At 31.1% G+C, this 19,601-nt stretch overlaps 2 protein-coding genes and 1 long non-coding RNA gene across 3 annotated transcripts; 2 read left to right on the top strand and 1 right to left on the bottom strand.

Annotated features, from left to right (window-relative positions):
- The first annotated feature begins 3,213 nt into the window (after positions 1 to 3,213).
- Pex7 (peroxisomal biogenesis factor 7) lies at positions 3,214 to 9,627 on the top strand. Its single transcript, XM_088230330.1, has 7 exons — positions 3,214 to 3,401; positions 3,497 to 3,710; positions 3,816 to 4,013; positions 4,435 to 4,620; positions 7,320 to 7,437; positions 7,686 to 7,770; positions 9,124 to 9,627. Exons 2-7 carry the CDS (start codon positions 3,510 to 3,512, stop codon positions 9,290 to 9,292), a joined length of 957 nt encoding a protein of 318 aa, XP_088086456.1. The 5' UTR covers positions 3,214 to 3,401; positions 3,497 to 3,509; the 3' UTR covers positions 9,293 to 9,627.
- Positions 9,628 to 11,075: 1,448 nt separating this feature from the next.
- On the bottom strand, positions 11,076 to 12,075 carry LOC148279188 (uncharacterized). Its single transcript, XR_015822949.1, has 2 exons — positions 11,938 to 12,075; positions 11,076 to 11,616 (listed from the first exon to the last, which is right to left on the bottom strand). It is a non-coding gene; the product is annotated as an uncharacterized LOC148279188 (long non-coding RNA).
- A 96-nt stretch (positions 12,076 to 12,171) lies between these two features.
- Pbp95 (proximal sequence element A Pbp95) lies at positions 12,172 to 17,052 on the top strand. Its single transcript, XM_088230327.1, has one exon. The coding sequence runs from the start codon at positions 12,291 to 12,293 to the stop codon at positions 14,742 to 14,744; it is 2,454 nt and encodes an 817-aa protein (XP_088086453.1). The 5' UTR covers positions 12,172 to 12,290; the 3' UTR covers positions 14,745 to 17,052.
- The last annotated feature ends 2,549 nt before the right edge of the window (positions 17,053 to 19,601 follow it).

Here is a 19,601-nt window from a genome sequence, read left to right as displayed (position 1 = left end):
GGATGCACTGAAATAAAATTTACCTTATATAGGGAAAAATGCTTGTAAGGATTCATTTTACAATCGATCGACACAATAATAGGATTCTGTTGTTATTGTTGATGATGGCATTCGAATGAGATTATGACGTATCGTCGGAGAGCATAGACACCACATAATATTGTACCTACATGCATGTGAGCGCAAAATATTGATTTGTGAGTGAGCTTGAAGCCATACATTCATTCGCAAGTATACAGTACCGTATATGTATGACATATTGTTATGTCTGTGTGTACCTATAGCAAGCAGAAGCAGACGTAGAAACGAACAGGCTACAGAAACGTCGAAATTTGTGTGTGTAAGTATTTTACACGCGTAAAAGGAATATATTTATCTATATTTCCCAAAGTGTGGTCCAGAGGATACTGTCGATCTGCAAAATTAAAAATAATTTGACCATGTGATATCATAATACTGACTAGGAATTCGTAAAATGAATGTAAGTAAAGCTGTATTTAGAAACCGTGAACTTTGGGAATACAGTTGTTTGATGAAATGTACGCTAAAACTTTGTGCAATAAAAGGGCCAAAATAAATTATTTTCTGAAACGATACACCGGTAAAAAGATTGAGCAGAAAGTAAGGCAATGTAGGTGTAGGTAGTTGTAAACATTTCGACAAAATTAAAAAAGAGGTGCTATTACTTATTATAGTTTACATAAACCTATTCAGCAATACAGATTTTGGTTGGAATGTAGCTGAATGTACAAAATGAATACGGAATAAGGTCGAGATAAATATGGCATGATCAAAGTGATCGAAATCAACAAAAAATATGAACGTTGAAATGTCCAAAATAATTTATTCAAATGCGCCTCATTTTAAAAATCACGCAATCTGCATTACACAAAGAGAAAACTATTTTCAAATGATTTTCATCGATTTTTATTTACTTTGTGGAGGTCCTATACCAAAACATGATAGTACCGGCTGAAAAATTACAATGAAGTACGTTACCTATAATATTATAATATTTCAAAACTTCTCAGCTTAAATTTGAAATGATATAACGAACTGAAAATAGTACGTTTTTTATGTAAAAATCATAATTATAGCGCCAAATAACAATTTTTTTTATAGAGATTGCCATATTTAATATTGGCTAAACAAACATTGGTTACAATCAAATAAATAATAGGTATGTGTTGTTGTGGAAATTGGTTTTGATTTAAGGTATATTTTCACATTTATTAAAGGTTACTATTAAAACAAAGATACAAATGATATTCTTTTGGTAAAATACAATCATTTTATGTAACAACTGTTTTGGAAGGTCTGAATGATAGGGTATTACACGTAGTGTCAGTGTACAGTTGTAGACAAAAATATCCGATTTTCAATTCGAATTGCAGAACTGAAAATTTCCTATTCTGACTTTTTAACTATTTTTCATTGGCAGGTTTAAAGTTTGAATGCTTCTCGTTAATACCAAAGTAATAAGACTCAATATAATATTTTTCAACTTTCTGTGTGCGAGTTGAAAACCGTAAAAATAATATTTCAAATGAATACGGATGTGTGTCCACGACTGTGAGTACGTACAAAATACTTTGTATAGAAATTGAATGACAAGTGAAGTATCTAGTAAGAAACACGCGTGTATGTATGTACGTTATTTTACGTGTGGTATAATATGGGTACCTATCTGGTATTTTCGTATGTAAAGACGTGTTCAAATTATTAGACTAAAGAAAAAAGTATCATCTCTACTTCTGGCTGATATTGTTTTCAATCGCTTTTGTATTTTAATGTCATATAATGTAGTTTTAATCATATTTATAAGTTTTAAAGAAGTTATATTATGAGCACTTTGTGCAATTTTTGTATATTACTATTAGATTTCATAGATCGTTTTAATCATTTCAAAGATAGTTTTTTATTTGTAAAAAAAAGTCTTTGGTGATATTTTGCAAATAGGTTGAAAAGTGACATTTCCACAAGAAAAGTTTCAGTGATAAAGATATTATTTAATAAAAGTAAATACACTCGACGGGAAATAGCTAAAAAGACGCACGTTTTGCAAAAAAACTGTCAGCAGGATAAAAAAAATCCCTACAGAAATGGGGAAATTATAATTATAATTGCTCTGGTAATTGTTGGTGGAAGAGGGAAATCACCCCTAGGAGCCAGAGAACTTTGGTTAAAATGGTGTTGACGAACCACAAAGCCACATCTAAGGTACCCTGCGACCAGCTTAAAGATGTTGGTATTCATGTATCACCGGTTACAGTCAGGAGAAGGCTTTTTGAAAGTAGTCCGAAAAGTTGTAGTCCAAGAAAGAAACACAAGATCACGCCAGCAATGACAAAGAAAACTACAATGGCTATAATGGGCAAAAGGTTTGAATAATTGGAAAATAGAAGACTGGAAAAACGTAAAATACATCTAATTGACATCCAATAAAACGTATGATGATATGATTTTTTTTCAATTATTGTATAAATTAAAATGATGTATATTTTATGAACAATGTATATTTTATTATTTTTTTATGCTTCAGTGACGAATCCATCTTTCCGGTATTGGAATAAAGTAGCCAATACGTTTGAAAAAGACCAGAGGAGCGTCAAAGCTGATTGTGTCGAGCAAACTTTGAAACACCCAACCACTGTTATGGTGTGGAGTGTTATATCTGTTCATTATTCTGGTAGACTATATATTGTAGAAGGAAACATGAATCATGTTCAGTACATAAAAGTATTGTAAAATAAGCTTTTACCTCAAATAAATGCATGGTACCCAGAGGGGACTGTATTTTTATGCAAGATGGGGCTCCCTATCATAAAGCGAAAAATGTCACAACATTTATAGCAAATGAGGACGTCAAAACATTACCGTGACCAGGTAACAGTCCAAACATGAACCCCATAGAAAACTTATGGGCAATAGTTAAAAACAATTTTTGAAAAGAGAGCATTACCAGTGAACATCGGTTAATTGAAAAAATCATTAAAAATTTACATCAGCACCCCGATATCCACAATTACCGTAAAACTCTTATATCGAGTATGCCCAAAAAATGCACTAATGGATTTACATGGATGCATAAAAAAAAACAAATAGGTTAACACACGCTGATTTGTGCCTTTTTTACATCCATAAATTGTTCACAACATAAAATTTGTGTTTTAGTCTAATAATTTGAGCATGTCTGTATATTAACATAGGTATATTCACATACACACATATAATAATATACATATGCAGCAATGTAGGTATTTGAAGTAATCAAATATGGCTGAGTTTGTGATTGTAGTTTTCGGATAAAATGTCTTTCCAAACGTCATTTTCTAGATATATTTATAAAATTGACTGTTGTTCATAATGTTAATAGTAAAGTTTTTTTTGTTGTTATAAAGGTACCCAATCTATAAACTAATATTTAATGCGTGCTGACCGATTTAATATTCATCTGTCAGATTGTCTAATGACAGTTCTCATTATGATGTTTCAGCTCAAAAGTCACAATGCCTACATTTTTAACACCAAATCGTCATGGATATAGTGTAAGGTTTTCGCCCTTTCACCCAGATAGATTGGTGGTTGCAACTAGTCAGTACTATGGATTAGCCGGAGGAGGGACTCTCTTTTTGTTAGAGTTGTCTCCTGATGGAGCAGGTGTTACAGAAATCAACACATTCCAATGGAGCGATGGCCTTTTTGACGTCGTGAGTAATACATTTTTTAAATTATACCTATCCTTGGTCTTAGATATATGTTACTTTCGAAGCATCAGCTATGTAGATTACTAATGAAGCATAATTTGAATGCAGGTTTGGTCAGAGACTGACAGTAACACGGTGGTGTCGGCTTCAGGCGATGGCGGGCTGCAAGTGTGGGACGTATCTCGGCCATCTGTTGCACCGCTGTCTTTAAGGGAGCACAAGAAGGAAGTATATTCCGTAGATTGGACAAGGACTAGACAAGAACAGCATATTCTTAGTGCCTCGTGGGATTGCAGTGTAAAACTGGTACCATTATTTTCGTAATCTTTTATTTGACGTGAAATCAGAACAAAGACTTAAGCGTATGTGAAATGGTCAAATCACCCAAGCAGCCCATCTTATTGTTATTCTTCACGGTTGTGACGCAATAATAAATGCACACAAATTAATTAGCAGCTGAATAAAAGATTAGATTATTGATTTTAAGAATAAACTAGTTATCTTACTAATGCAAAATAATTAGTTATATAACAAGTTTACTGTTACAAATGGTGATTGTGAGTTATAAACGGCAATTGTTACATATTATCCCAAAAATTCATTCAATTCCAAAAAGGACCGATTATCTAAAAATAAGAATTGAATGGTTATTAATATCTTAATTTAGCATAGCCAACTTATATATTATAATCTATATGATATTAAATTATTTAAAAATCTTTTTCAGTGGGATCCAAATAGACAGAACTCTTTGAATACATATTTAGGTCACTCTCAACTTGTATATAATGCTATGTTTTCCCCACACATCCCTAATACATTTGCTTCTGTATCTGGAGATGGGTACATGAAAATCTGGAACAATTCTAACACTGTCCGACCTACAACAAGTGTGAAGGCTCATGATGCTGAGGTAAACATTATTTTCTGAAAACATTTTTTTATTTATGATTACATAACATTAGCAATAACAAATATTGAAAATGACAAAACATTATTTAAAAGGAATGTTATTTTTAACTTAGAAATATTAGCTTTAAGACTATGAAGATGAGAAATTTCAACCATTGAAATTGCATAAACATTTCATATTATTATTAAAATCATCAAAATCAACAGTCATGTTCGCTTCTATATATAGTGGAATTTCTTTTGCTCTAATTATTGTCTATATTATACTTCGTAAACCTCTTCAAATGATCAAGCTTATCCATGTACACATGCATTTTTTAAGACTGGACTTTATAGATCAAGTGTGAGTCTATGAAATGTAACGTCATAAGAACTCCAATGAAATTACTGTATTAAGTTTGTTATATCAGGGACGATGATACATAATATAGTATATGTAAACATGCATACATTATTACATGAAAATGACATATGATTGAAACGTCACAGAAGCCATAGTAACAGTGCTTTGACATTTATAATATTCTACTTTACTACGTAATTATAGAATGTAATACTTACTTGCAACGATGGCAGAGTATGTATTATCTTGTCGATGTATATGCATTACAAAAGTTTTTACTAAGTTTTAGTACAAAAGTACTCAAAAGAAACCGAACTGATATTTTTTTTAAAATTGTCTTAAGCCAAATTTTATTTCAAATGTAGAATAAGATCATACATGTTGTTAATTAGCTAATCCTTACCTTGTAGATGAGTATTAAAATCATTTAGGTGGCTAGTTATATCGACCAGCAACGCAAAATCGCAAACCCACTGTTTGTCTTCAAACTCTGAAATAATTTTTGACTTATATAAATTTTATATTTGAAGCACTAACTTTGTGGTTATTAATTAGAATAAAATAAATAAAACAACTTCGTTTTTAACCACTATTTTTTTTCCACCGGCTGGTTTCAAAGCTAAACAAGCTTCTTTCTTAAGGTTTATTTAACTAATGAATCCTTCCTACAATGTTTTGAGTTTGTCAAAATTTTTGTAGACAAGGACTGGATTCAACCATAATCAGGTCATAAGCCCTGTAGATGCCTAGACTTTTATATTCTCTTCTCTGTTGTATTATGATAGTTCTTTCCTATTTTATTTTATTTTATCAGTATGCTGCCAATGAAACAATTAAATCAAGTCTTTTTTCTCAAAAAGATGGTAATGTGAGATGGATACGTTTGAAACTAGACAAGAGTGAACTTAAAAAAATATTGTTAAATTGGTTATTTATTATTTTTTTCTTATTATCAATCGCTTTTTTAATTTCTAAGATTTCCAAATTGTCAAATTTCAATATTTTATTTTCAACATAAAATACTTTTAATCCTTGGTCTTTATTGAAATTATGATTATTTTCTATCAGAGGGTTTGCGAATTCAGAAAAAATATTATTGTTTAGTCACTTTAAGTGTTCTTTTACTCTAATATTAAAGGTAGATTGAATCGCAATCCTTACAATGTGATTGGTTTATGCAAGATTTGTTTTATTTATGGACTTTGTCTTTGTGATTTTTTAACAATGTTCCTATATTATTGGTTGTGTAGAATGCAGATTTAATGCTTGATGGTAAGGAATTAGATAATTGTTTAGAAAAATTCTCATTTATAAAAAAGAATCTGCCTCCATTGTTTAGGTAGGTTTGCTGTATTTATTGTGGAAGTAGAATATAAAAATATATTTATAAGTTTGCGTTTTTGTTTTTGATTTAATATGTTATCAATTAAGTTCTCATTATATCCATTATTATTAGCAATCTGTTTTATTGTTTCAAGTTCTTATTTAAAATTAGTATCATCTAGTGGAACGTTAATTAACCTATGTATCATTGAATGAAATGCGGAATGTTTATGGACAATTGGATGATTTGAGGAATTATAAATAATTGTGTCTGTATATGTTGGTTTGGTATTTAACCACTTGCCAACTTTTTATGTCTGTCGGTTTCAAGATGTTTTTGTTTGTATATTTGATGTACATATCTGTATATTTTGTGTGGAAAACCACAAAACGAAACAAATAATGCCACCAGAAAGTAGCATTATTTTCAGTAAAACATTCTTCTTTGTTATATTTTGATCGCTCCGAACAACAAAAAATCAATTGTGAGGCCCAACAGACCTATATTTCTAAGTGTCCGAGATCCTAAATAACCATGGCCCAAAAGGCTGATTAAATGAGTCCCAAATTTATTAGCACATGGCGGATTACATGCGAGAAAATTTATTCATATGCCTTATACACAAAATTACACAACCAGTCTATCAAAATATAATTTTATTTTCACTAACGATTGTCTGATTTACAATTACAGACTTATTACTTTTTTTAAATATTCATCTCTGTTAGGAATGCTTGTTGATTTACTGGATGTCAAAACTCGGATTAATTGGCATTCTAACATAACAAAATGCATGAATGTAGATAAAGCGAGGGGTGTATATTAATATAGATTAGTGTGGTGGTATATCTTCTCTTCCCTACGGAGAAACAGCGTGATTTAAAGATAATGTATTTGTACATACAATATATAGTTAATGTGCAAATTTATAAGGGTCATGGAAATATAATAAGGCAGTTTCTAATAGACCAATTATATTTTGACAATGGTAACTTTTATAACTCATTATAATTTTAAATAATTTATTTTTAAGGTATTGTCATGCGACTGGTGCAAATATGAACAAAACATTTTGGCAACTGCGGGTTCTGATGGCTTAATTCGCGGATGGGATGTTCGTAATCTTACCGCTCCAATATTTGAATTAAAAGGTAATTCATCTTCACTGTTATTCATCATATTATTATTTTAATTATATGTTTGAAAAGTTATTATATATATAGTTATATTATCATTGAAAAGAATTAGAACCCCTGTTTATTAAAAACCTTCGAGTATTTTGCCCCCAAGTATTTTGTAAATAAATAATGTAAAATTTCCAATACTTACTTCATTTAAAAATAATGTATTAATTTTTCCCAACACATTACCATCATATAAAATATGTCCTTTTTTTTAGGTTGTGAATATGCAGTTAGAAGAGTACAGTTTTCTCCACATTCCCTTTCCGTAATGGCGTCCGTATCTTATGATTTTACAACAAGGTATGTAACTGTATTACAACAGAATTTATAATATGAATATATATATATAAAAAAGTGTTTTTATTTAATATTTTTTTTTAGTGTTATATTTTCTCAATCTTTAAAATTGTTTAATTTTTTATTTATTTTATTATTTTGTTTTGCATTTTATGTTATTTTGTAAACTTGCCAAACACAAGAGCTAGACTCTTTTTTGGCAAGTTCAACCTTAAGTGTTCCATTTTTCTACTGAATGTATTTGAAAATAAAGGTTTTTTAAAAAATATATATATATATTATAAAGTCATTAACATAAACTTACTTAGACCGTCTAACTATAACCCCTGTTCTAAGACAGTCAAAATGACATTATTTTAGTAGCCGAAAACACAATATTGTGTAATGTATGCGTTATCTTTTCTCTCTGTAGCAACATAAGTGTTTATGAACATAAACAATTTATTTCTGAGGTTTATAAAAATAACATTAGTTAAATGTTTGCAACAGAGATAGATAACATTTAATATAAGGAAATATGGAAGTCTAGACATTTACAGGGCTCATGACATGTCATTGACTGAAACCTTTATTCATGCGGGTGAGATTCATCTGACTGGCTCAGGCTATACTTTCAGAAGTGGTCACTTTATTCGGCCAATGACAGGTTAATGACAGGTCATAAGCCCTGTAAATGCCTAGACTTCCATATTTCCTTCCCAAAAATGTTTTCAACATTATTGTCATCAACATCAACATGTGTTGATCTAAAATTATTCTTAAAAAATTATTGAAACTTAATATTATAAATAGGTTTTTTAATTAACATCTGAGAATAAAACAAACGTTTTTTTAAAATACCAAAATAATCTAGCAAATTCAAAGAACAACAAAATTGTAGAAAATAATATTATCAAATGAAAAAAAAACTTAATCAACTCAAACAATTCCAAAAGATATGAGTTCTGGTCCAAGAGTATGAAGTTGACTGTATTCCATAAAGGTCTGTTCTTTCTTTGAACATGTATGAATTTTATAGCAGTAATGATGATTCTGAGTAATGTATGCAGTAATGATGAGCTTGAGGTAAGCTGACCATATAATTAGAATGGAAGACGAAAACCCCATAAAACGCCCAATAACTCTCTCTGTGCCGCAAGGGCGATGAAGACCAGGAAGGCTGAAAATGCGATGAATGGACTGCATCAGCGCAGATGAAGAAGATTCAGCCAAGGCCCACCCAGGGCTGTCGAGCTTATGATGATGATGATGATGAATGAAGATTCTAATAAATAAATTCACCTTATAATATGGTTTTTACTTGTTGTTGATTTGTAAGTTTTATTAAATAAGCATAATATTTTATTTTACTTGCAGGATATGGGATTTCAAGCAAAGTTCTGATCCAATAGAAACAATAAAACATCACTCAGAATTTACGTATGGTTTAGATTGGAACACTCTACGGAAGAATCAAATAGCAGATTGTGGATGGGATTCCTTAGTTCATATATTCTCACCGAGATCTCTTCAGATCTTGAATTAATCTTACAATTCAGGGCTGTTTGCCGCAAAGAAATACAGCTAAAACTGTTTCACATGGTATGACATGGAAATAAAACTCCTACTAATATTATAAAGCATCTGTGACAGATTTTTCAAAAATTATTATTTTGCAAATAATATTTTGTGCTCTGTAAATTGGTTCCAAATAACTTGCAGATAAAGCTACTCCACATGGCTGTTTAAAAATATTTTGTATTCATTGTTATTTTATAATGTTGTTTTTGTTAATAATTTTATCTCTGCCTATAATATAAAGTTTTAAAAAATAGGTGAATCTTTTTTATGTCATTTTAAAATAGATGCCATTAAAATACACATTTTATTTTATTGAAATAAACGGCACTTAGTGCTTTTTACATATTAGTTGCCAATACAATAATATACATAAGGTAAAGTTAAGTTATAACTTATTTATAAATTAATAAGCCTGAAAAGATAAACAGTATAAACATTATATAAACAGTTATAAAAATATTGATGAAAAAAAATCTATATTAGAAATATGTATTTTACACCAATATTTTTTTTTTTAAAAAAACATGTATATTATTACTTAAAACTACTACTTAGGTAAATACTACATATAAAAAAATGTATTTACTGATATAAAAAAGTTGATTTGTACCCATTAATAAAATCAAGAAAAAAAACATTAATTAAGAAATTAAAACAATTTTGAACAATATCAAATGATAAAAAAAAAATGTTATCTAGAACTTATATTGTATTAGGTACTAGCTTCTATCCATGAAATACAGGAGATGGGCCGCCCTGTATGCACTTAACTCCACATGGAATGAAGCACCAACGACTTGGTACTTATTGCCTAGAGTATGAAGTCTGTTGATAACTGTATTTTTACCATGTGAAGTCGTAGTATTGTTGCCACAGTATTGGTAGGTTGGCCGGGTTGTTCTTTTCGGTACATATTATTATTCTGAAAGTGATTTATTGTGTCTGTCGACGTACGGTCCGGTAGAATTATGGTGGGTTTTTTATTTTAATTAAGTTTCTACTCGCGGGAGAAAATTTTACTAAAATAAATCGAGTGAAGATTAGTCTGCCTCGTGGCATACTGGTTTGTGTACCTGTACCGTACCTGCCGATTGATAAATTAAATATTTTTTTTAAATATTGATAAATCCGCCCTATGTTCTTTTATGGTGCCGTACTATGTTGAACGATCGACGACATTAGCGGATAGGAATTTGGGCTCTATTATTTAAGTAAATCGGACTCATTTTCGTCTGTTGAAATTTTGACACTCTAACAGTATTTTACTAAAAGACACTGACGACCTAATTCGCTTTGTATAGTGCCGTCTTTGTCATTCATACACTCACTCTACACTGAACGCGTGCGACAGGGACGATGCCTTAGCCCAGGCACCCGACACTCACCATCTTGTTTCCCTAGACCTACCTATGCAGGCGGCAATTTTACTCATGTTTTCTCTTTCACTTTCACAGGTGCGAGGAGATAAGAATATAAATGTATAATAAAATAAAAAAATAATGAAGTTAATGTGAAACAGAATGATAATTAAAATAGTAAGAATGAGACAAAATAATTAAAGATTGTTCTGATTTTAACCGTCGATTCTACCTGCTCTGTCATATGCGCAGCGTTGCCAGTACTACCGATTTTTCGGTAGATCTACCGATTTTGGGAGTAATCTACCGAATTCTATTAAAATTCTACCGATTTCAATACATTTCCTATTTTTCCATAGAACTATATTCAATATAAATAAAACGAACACATTATAATCAATTTATTGTTTGTTTGCTTACTTATTAGGTTACCATCTATTTATTGTTTAAAAAAACTCCTTATCTATCGTACATAAGTATATAATAAATGATATATAAATGAAATGTCATTTTCAAATTTATAATTTTGTCGCATAATAAATCATGACATTATTTAAAAATTTATATATTTTCTTGCCTATCTTATGAGGAGAAATGTAAGGGGATATATATTTATTTTTTGCCTATCTTATGAGGAGAAATGTAAGGGAATCACCTTTCATGTAAAAAATATAGAAATGGCTTTTTGTCAGTTAATTATCTATTTTCTATTTAAATTTAGTTGAATCATTGTTTTAAGCAATTTGTTCAGTACTTCAGTAGTTAGCAGTTTTTATATTTAAAGAACTTAAAAATATTAATTATTTATTTGTTTGGCAATTTTGTTTGACAACAAAGTTTGACTGATGATTGTAAAAATGACCAGGACATAGAGAGAGAGAGAGAGAGGAGCTACCAGTGTCAGGGCCTCTATGCTGCAAGACGCTTCTACCTGCAAAAAAAACTATTTATACCGAGTCATTGACAGGCTTACAATACACAATACTTGAATTTCTACAGAACGGGTATTAATATACATCGTTGAATATATTTTATGAAAATACATTTAACTGATGTATCTTTTTGCATAAAAAATTAATATATAGGTAACTTAGTGTGATTTAATTCATTTAAATAAATCGCTACATACACCTATATCAAAATATTTAGGCCTTAAACCCCTGAAGAGTTTGTATGGTTACACAAAATACAGTATTGTTGAAACAGAAATTAAAATATCAACTTAACCTCAAAGTAATAAAACAAGATTTACCTGTATGGGCCAGTTTTGCGAGCCGGAATCTATATATTTTGGTGATTAACATATTACAGTACTTTTGGTTTTCAATTGTTCATTTATCAAACGTTTTCGACTATTTATAACAACGGCCTTACAACTGTCAAATTTATTTTTGCCCTCCTCTCCACCCGATTCTACCGAAATCTACCGATTTATTTTTCTGAATCTACCTATTTTCGCTTGATCGAGTCTGGCAACCCTGATTGTAGCATATGTCAAATCATATTACTATTAGTAATCTGTGGTCAAACCTCTGGCATGTGTAATCTGTGATCCTCATTCTTCATATATTTTTTTGTCGTAAACATTAATTTAATAAATAATTGATGGAGTTCAATGATCAAGAAACAAATATCTACGAAAAAAATGATTCATCTGTTAAAACCGGTTTATTGTGTGACACTTCAATTACAAGTTCCATAAGTTATTTAGAAACATTAAATCTCAACAAGTGCTGCGATTCAAAACTAAAAGAATTAGAAAACAAATTAACAGAACGTCTAGATATGTGCCGAGATAAGATAAAAAAAGTTCAAGCTATAATTTCTTATTCTAAAGGTAATCCGCCACAAATGCGAAATAAAGTAAACTTTTGCTATTATAAATGTGGCATACCATTTTTCAAAGATCGAAATCTATTTCCATCGCCTCCAAATGAAGACGCCAAGATAATGAAGAGCAAAGGCATAGTTAATACTTTTTATAGTTTATCCAAAAACTCATGGACATCTTCCCAAAAGAAAGAAATGATCACGGAAATCACTAAACAGGCCAAGGAAAAAATTAGAAAAGAAACATCTCTGGAAAGTAAAAGAACCAATATTGAAATTTCCAATTTAGAGCTGGCCATTGATAATAAAGACAATTCGAGTAATATTCTTAACCTCCGCCAAAAGCTAATTGACTGTTCCGAGAAGTTACAAAGTGTAAATAATAAATCACTAGCAGAGTTAGTTTTGCCTTTAAAAGACAATGAGGAATTTGATTGGGAGATTATGCACATGAACACTGGTATCGGTCACACGCCTCATGAGTGTCGCACTTTATGGCGAGTATTCCTGCACCCGGAGATCTATAAGGGCAATTGGACGCACGCTGAGGAGCGGCAGCTGATGGCAGCCACCAAGCTGTGCCAGCAGCAGGACTGGGAGCGGGTAGCGGCGCACGTCACATCCAGCAGCGCTAGGCGGCGCACGGCATACCAGTGCTTCCTGTTCCACCGTCTGCGCCTCTACAAGGCCTCGCAACCGTCTGCGCCTTGGACCCCGGAGGAAGATGCCTACCTGCGTCAAGTAGTGCAACATTGCCGCATCGGTGACTTCGTACCTTGGGCTAAGGTAGCCTACTTTGTAGAGAACCGAACCAAAGAACAGATCTATAACCGGTGGGTGCAAAACCTAAATTCCAGTGTACTAGGTCATTTCACCACCGAAGAGGACAACGTGCTGATGGCTGCAATTCGAGAACACGGACCAGATTTTAGGCGAATTGCAAAGTTACTACCTGGTCGGACCCCTCATCAAACTCGACAACGGTTTCGATCCTTGGAGTATTACAAGGACAAGACTCATATTGAGTGGACATTTGCTGAGGATCGTCTCCTTTTGAATTTAGCTACACAATCTCGATACAGTTCTGATAATATAAATTTTGTCGCTATTGCCAAACGGTTTTCTGACAAAAATATTCAGTTAGTGAGATTTCGCTTCCGAGTGTTGCAAAATTGGCTCACAAAGTATCCTAACAGAGGACTTTCCAAAGCGCCGCGTAAGAGAACCATAATTAATCATGTTTTGGATAACTCATTGACTTTATCAGATGCCCTAGAAAGATTAAAAAACAATCCAAAGAAAGCAAAAACGAGAAAAGAAAAAAAAAAAAAAACAATCTCTACTGCACCCCGTCATCTTTACTCACAATTTATCGACTATTTTAAAAACAGTGCTGCAAATACATCTGAACAGCCAAATAAACATCTGATTCCAGTTGAGGTTAACATATCAGAATTAAAAGCTATTCTTTTATTTTTAGAAGCGAAGCTTGACAAAAACTTGATTGAAACATCACTCGCTTCTAAAAATTCTTTGCTGAAGAAAATAGCTTATGATCTTTTAAATAGTGAAAATGAAGAAAGTGTCCCATTTAAATTCAAGACTGTTAAAACTTATTCAAGAAAAAAGGTGGCTAATGAAACTCTGCCATTAGTTCCTCAACAAGTATCCGGAAAGTCTATTTGGGAAGGAATTAGAAACAAAAATGAAGAAAATGTACATGTTCTTCCTCCAAATCTTAATTCTACTTTAGCTTTCAAGACTATAATGTTACAAAAGCCTACCCTGGGAGATGATTTCCAGAAAGAATTTTCTGATTATCAGCTCAAAACTAAAAGTGACGCAAACTTCTTGATGTGGAGAAAAAGGTTTGAAACTCTTTTTACATGGCCTGCAAATCTTTCAAACATTCCCACGCTCATTAAAACAAATATCTTCGAAGAAAATAAAGACATAAAAATTTCATGTAGTGAAAATTTTATTGATAACGGTAATTGTAAACATCTTGAATATGAAAAACAATCTTCTCAGATTGTAAATAAAAATAGTAAAAGGCTACCAAAAATAAAGTCAGTTACAAATAATTTAGACTGTAATGAGAAAAAAGATACTTCTACAAAATATCCTACAAAATTAAAAAAAACAATAAATCAAACAGAAAATAAGGATTCTGTTTCCTTGAAGACAGAAAATGAACTACGTAGAAGTAAACGGATAAGAATTAATTAACTAAAATATTATTCTTAATGTGAGTTGAATATTTATTTGATATCATCATCATACCCCTTATCCACACATGATGGTACATAGGGTACTGGCATTAGTATGGCAGATGAAGCGTATTTTGAAAATATTTCTCATGTAGGTAAAGATGATCAGCCTTACGCCTTAGGTGCTAGTCCAGGGACAGTGAAAAGTTGCAGTGTAAAACCACCTTAAAAAAATATGGCTTTAAGGCGAGAAATATTTGAATTTGGAATTTTTACGCAAATGAAAGTCAAATTGGCCTATTTGTAAAAACAGCAATTTTATAGGTAAACAACTTATATTGAGTTGTTCTAATTGTTATGATCATGTCTTTACACTATATTCCTTTGTTTTAAATATCTATGTCTGATGTATTACATCTATTTATCCCTCAAGTTTAGTACACTCTTTAATTCTGTACCTTCTAATTTACAAAGCAAAATTATTTTTGTGTTATTATAAAGGCATAGTGCCTTACTGTTAGAAGGTATTTTTTTAAATCCCTTTTGGGTTTGGTGCAAGGAAATATAACTGCAGTATAATTATGACATCACACATGTGATGATTACTTTGTTTGATTAAAGTTATTGTTTGCAAGGCCATGATTTTCCAACTAATTGGTCGAAGCTATGACATTCTAAAACATGCTTAATTTCAAAACAATGTTTAGTATTTTTTTTCATACGTGTTAAAAATGTTTTATCATTCAATTAAATGTTTGTATTGTTACCATGCAGCACAGCAGCACTAAACTTTCTAATTTTGAGAAACTCCAAGCAAAAAACTTTTGCATGTGTATTAGGGTAGATCGATCTTGTATGGAGAAGAAAAAAATTGAAATTATCCAAATGACCCTATGCAGAAAAGATGTTCCATAGTATGAAGAACAAGGAAAAAAAATAAAAAAGGGGCAAGGTTTGCCGCGGGGGGGTTGAATTTAGATTTTTTTATTTTTAAAAAGGCATGTTTTAGTAAGACTATTTCGGATACTAAATTACCGTTTTTTCGCAATTTAAATATGCATAAATTATTATTTTAATTTATTAACATAAACAGCAAATCTGCCTTTTACAAAAAATTATAATACCAACATATTTGGCTTAATATATATATATTTTTTTTAAACATAAATTTCCTTATACCCAAGATTATCATTAATTAAATAGTATATCGCGATGGCTTTCATAATCAACCTCGCATCCGGTTTTTGCCCATACGGGTGACTATAAGCGGGTTACGTATTATTACTCTGAGCACATACATACTTATCCTGTCTAAAATTAATTTCTATGTTCATTTTTTTATCAACTTTTCAAATTTAAATACAAATTTGTTTCCTCTTATTATTTACATTTTACTATATTAACTACAAAAAAAATTATAAGTAAATATTTCATATTTTCCCTGGACTGAAACCTGAAGCTAAGACTGATCATCTTACCTTCATGTAAAAAAAATTATCAAGATATGATGTGATTGGTGTACCAATGCAGTGCCCCATGTACAAGTATGGAAAAGGAATGATGATGATTTTAAAATTAAATTCATTACAACATAAGTTGGTATATTTTACTTCTTTCTAATTTTATTCACTACTACGTGAAGTTGCGGCCATTTGGCGAAACAGGGCTCTAGGCATTCCTATAAGTGACCTCTATCATGTTCCATAACCTATTTTGTAGCCAAAAAGCCATAATTAGTACTATGAAATTTGATATCTGTTTTGGCAAAGAGCATCAATTTATATTGCTGCAATAGTAAATATACCATGTATGAAATCATGCAAATATCTAGCAGCAAAACACATTTTCCTCAATAAAAAGAAATCTTTGCTTTCTTATGATTTACCCAAATACTTCAGTTTTGGAGCCATTTAAGAGTCATAAATAACTCGCTATTAGAAAATGGGAATCAAGTTGGGGAAGAATGAGCTTCGAACCTCGAACCTCTGATCCATAAGAAAAAGGTACCTTTTACGTTTTTCAATATGACTTATAATATTTGTATACCGTAAGTCAGAAGACAGCAGATAAAACTGGGCGCTCTTATGAGTTTTTTAATAGTTATAGCTTCCAAAAGAAACAATTTATCAAAAAACCAAAATAATAAAAACACACCAATGGCAAATATCTGCAGTGTGTAAAAAAAAAAAGTCTAGTGCCATATTCCACGGAGAAAATATGTGTTAGGTTTGTATGAAGAAAAGTTAGACTGCGTTTACTCTTAACAATTAGCGAAGTACATTTGTACCCAAGTGCTTAATAAAGTTCATGTATCTGTCTTTTTAAAACCATGTTATTTTTCTTTCCTTTTCCTTGTTGCGATCGACAGACCTAATAGCTACGGTGATCGGTTGGTCGCCGCTGCTATAGGTAACCTATAAATGATTCATAAATAATACCTACTAAACCATAATTTAATGTTATTTTATTATTATTATTATTCGTTACGGGCAGGCACCCTTTGGTGATGTGCCTATATTTTGTATACTGATTTTTGTCTAAGTTCTTCTTCCTTCAAAAAAGCGTCCAAACTGTTTTTGAACTGGCGAAATGGAATGGACAATTAGACTTGGTAATTTATTCCATTCTGAAACTATCCTGCTAGAAAGGAAGTTATTCTTGGGATTGAGGTGGAATTGGGAACGATAGGGCTTCTAGTTATGACCCCGTAAATTTGTGTCGGGATTTAGTTGATACATCTCATGCAGGGGGCAGTCATAGTAATTATTGAGTATCTTATAAGTTCCATCGATCTCATAATGAGGTAAGTTTATGTTTGACATGGTGTCACAAAACCAAACTTAAATTTTTCAGTGTCTATAAAAGCAGTGGCGTGCGCATTATTACTCGAAGGGAAACTTACTTTATTTTTTGGTAAGGAGTATGTATTAAATGTACTAACCAAATCTGTTGAGTATGGAATAAAATATATTTTATTTATTTTTAAAAAAGTAACAATTCAATGCTATTAAATATAAGATAAATTATACATAATGTAATGATTACTTTATAATAAGCAACTGTTATACAGAATAAATCAATCAGGCTTCTTATAACTAGGTAATTTAAATAATAGGTATTTGTTCCATTACAGTTATGATTACAATTTATAGTACTAATGTGTGCGTAAACTTACACCAATGCAAGAATAGATAAGCTTAAAATATAAATAAGAAATACTATTTCTTTGAAAAAGATTACTCTTTAATTAAGATGAATCTTCCAGGCTTTGATATAATTTGATGAACTAGGTCTATGAGCGTCTTATTTTTTGGGGCAATATTTTGTGCAGATTAATTTAGATTTTTATATCTAGTGACTGTGGCTAAACTATTGACCTAACATGCATCAATAAAGCATAGTATCCAGTGAACTTGCTGTGGGTTATAAATGTAAATCTGAAGGAGAATGAATTAACATGCTTTTTAAGCAATCTTTTTGACTAACATAAAATTTCCACTAATATGAGAAAAACTTAACAGGTTTTTTTTCCGAAATATTGATGCGGGTTATATAATAAATTGTAATAAAGATAAATGTTATAATTGACCATAACCACAGATTTATGAATTTGTCTTCAATTATAATATTTTTTTACACAATAAATTGATACAAAAAATGTAACTAATCATCTATAAAACCAGTGTTAGATTCCCTGAGATATTACTTTAGTACAATTTTACATCTTAATACATACATATATAATATATATCTTCATTGATTTTCATAGAATCAGAAAATTGGCCATTGCTGTGATAGAAAGGGAAATATGTACATCACGTGCCAAAAATGTGGCTCCATAAAGATCTAACCCATAAATGAGATTGGAGATGTAACTATTTTCAAAAAATCAAATATTAATTCATTATTACATAATATTAACATTTAAAGCATTAATTTTGTGGTCAAAACTTTTAGTAAATGTTATTAAATATTAGTATACAACCACTTACTGACTTTTCTATAAGAAGGTATATAGCAGGTTTTGCATGTTGGTTTAGTTGATCTCCTGATGAAGAGACGGGTACGTCTCGAAACCAGTAGATACATAAAAGTCGGTAAGTGATTATATACAAATATTTAATAACATTTAGTAATTATTACATACTTCCACAAAAAAAATATGTATCAGAAGAAAATTAATGAAGTTTTTTACTGAACTGTCATAAAATCATATATTGGAATAAATATGTTTGACGCAAGTGAAAGCTTTATTATAAATATTATTAACAATATTTTGGGTATGTCCAAACCTCTGTAAACAAATTTTGGATTTTTCCTTGACAGGATTCGTATCAATATTTGATATTTTGTTAACAGGGATGAACCTGTTCAGAATATAGAAGTCTAGGCATTTACAGGGCTTATGATCTGTCATCGGCTGGGTTAAAAGTGATTATCCCTTTCGAATAATAGGCATCGCTAGTTTTCTCCACACTTACTCTCTATAGTGGCAACAAGCATGTGAATGTAATATTATTCTTGTTGAGAATTGCCATACATGAATATGGGGCGCAGAATCGTGAATGTTACACAGTGCATAAAGTGATCACTTAAGGATCATGATGATGACAGATCATAAGCTGTCTAATATATACTGGAACACTTGTTGCACTGTTTTTTTTTTTATAGGGACACAATATTTCCTCCTAACATATAATTATTTCAGTTCCTCGTAGGCTATTCGTCTTTTCTCTATCAATGTCTTTTGGACTAACGTCTACAGCCGTCATTTCCTAAATGAGACACAATTTCGATAGCCGTAGCCGGCATGACCGCGAACGTGTAACTTGCAAATTATTTCGTACTGAAGCCTATTTAGAAAATCTGAGTTAAT

This window comes from Micrasema longulum, unplaced genomic scaffold (genome assembly GCF_059751315.1).
Source record: "Micrasema longulum isolate JH-2025_06_02 unplaced genomic scaffold, ASM5975131v1 h1tg000747l, whole genome shotgun sequence".
NCBI classification, from domain to species: domain Eukaryota; kingdom Metazoa; phylum Arthropoda; class Insecta; order Trichoptera; family Brachycentridae; genus Micrasema; species Micrasema longulum.
The sequence above is the reverse complement of the archived record's forward strand: the minus strand, read 5'-3'. Positions and strand labels throughout refer to the sequence as shown.

What these genes read in the sequence shown, in the direction of transcription:
- Pex7 (XM_088230330.1), top strand. Translation starts at nt 3,510, where the DNA reads ATGCCTACATTTTTAACACCAAATCGTCATGGATATAGTGTAAGGTTT. An exon ending in GCGATGGCCTTTTTGACGTC is followed by an intron (nt 3,711 to 3,815) that starts GTGAGTAATACA and finishes ATTTGAATGCAG; the next exon opens with GTTTGGTCAGAGACTGACAG. An exon ending in TCCAATATTTGAATTAAAAG is followed by an intron (nt 7,438 to 7,685) that starts GTAATTCATCTT and finishes CCTTTTTTTTAG; the next exon opens with GTTGTGAATATGCAGTTAGA.
- Pbp95 (XM_088230327.1), top strand. Translation starts at nt 12,291, where the DNA reads ATGGAGTTCAATGATCAAGAAACAAATATCTACGAAAAAAATGATTCA.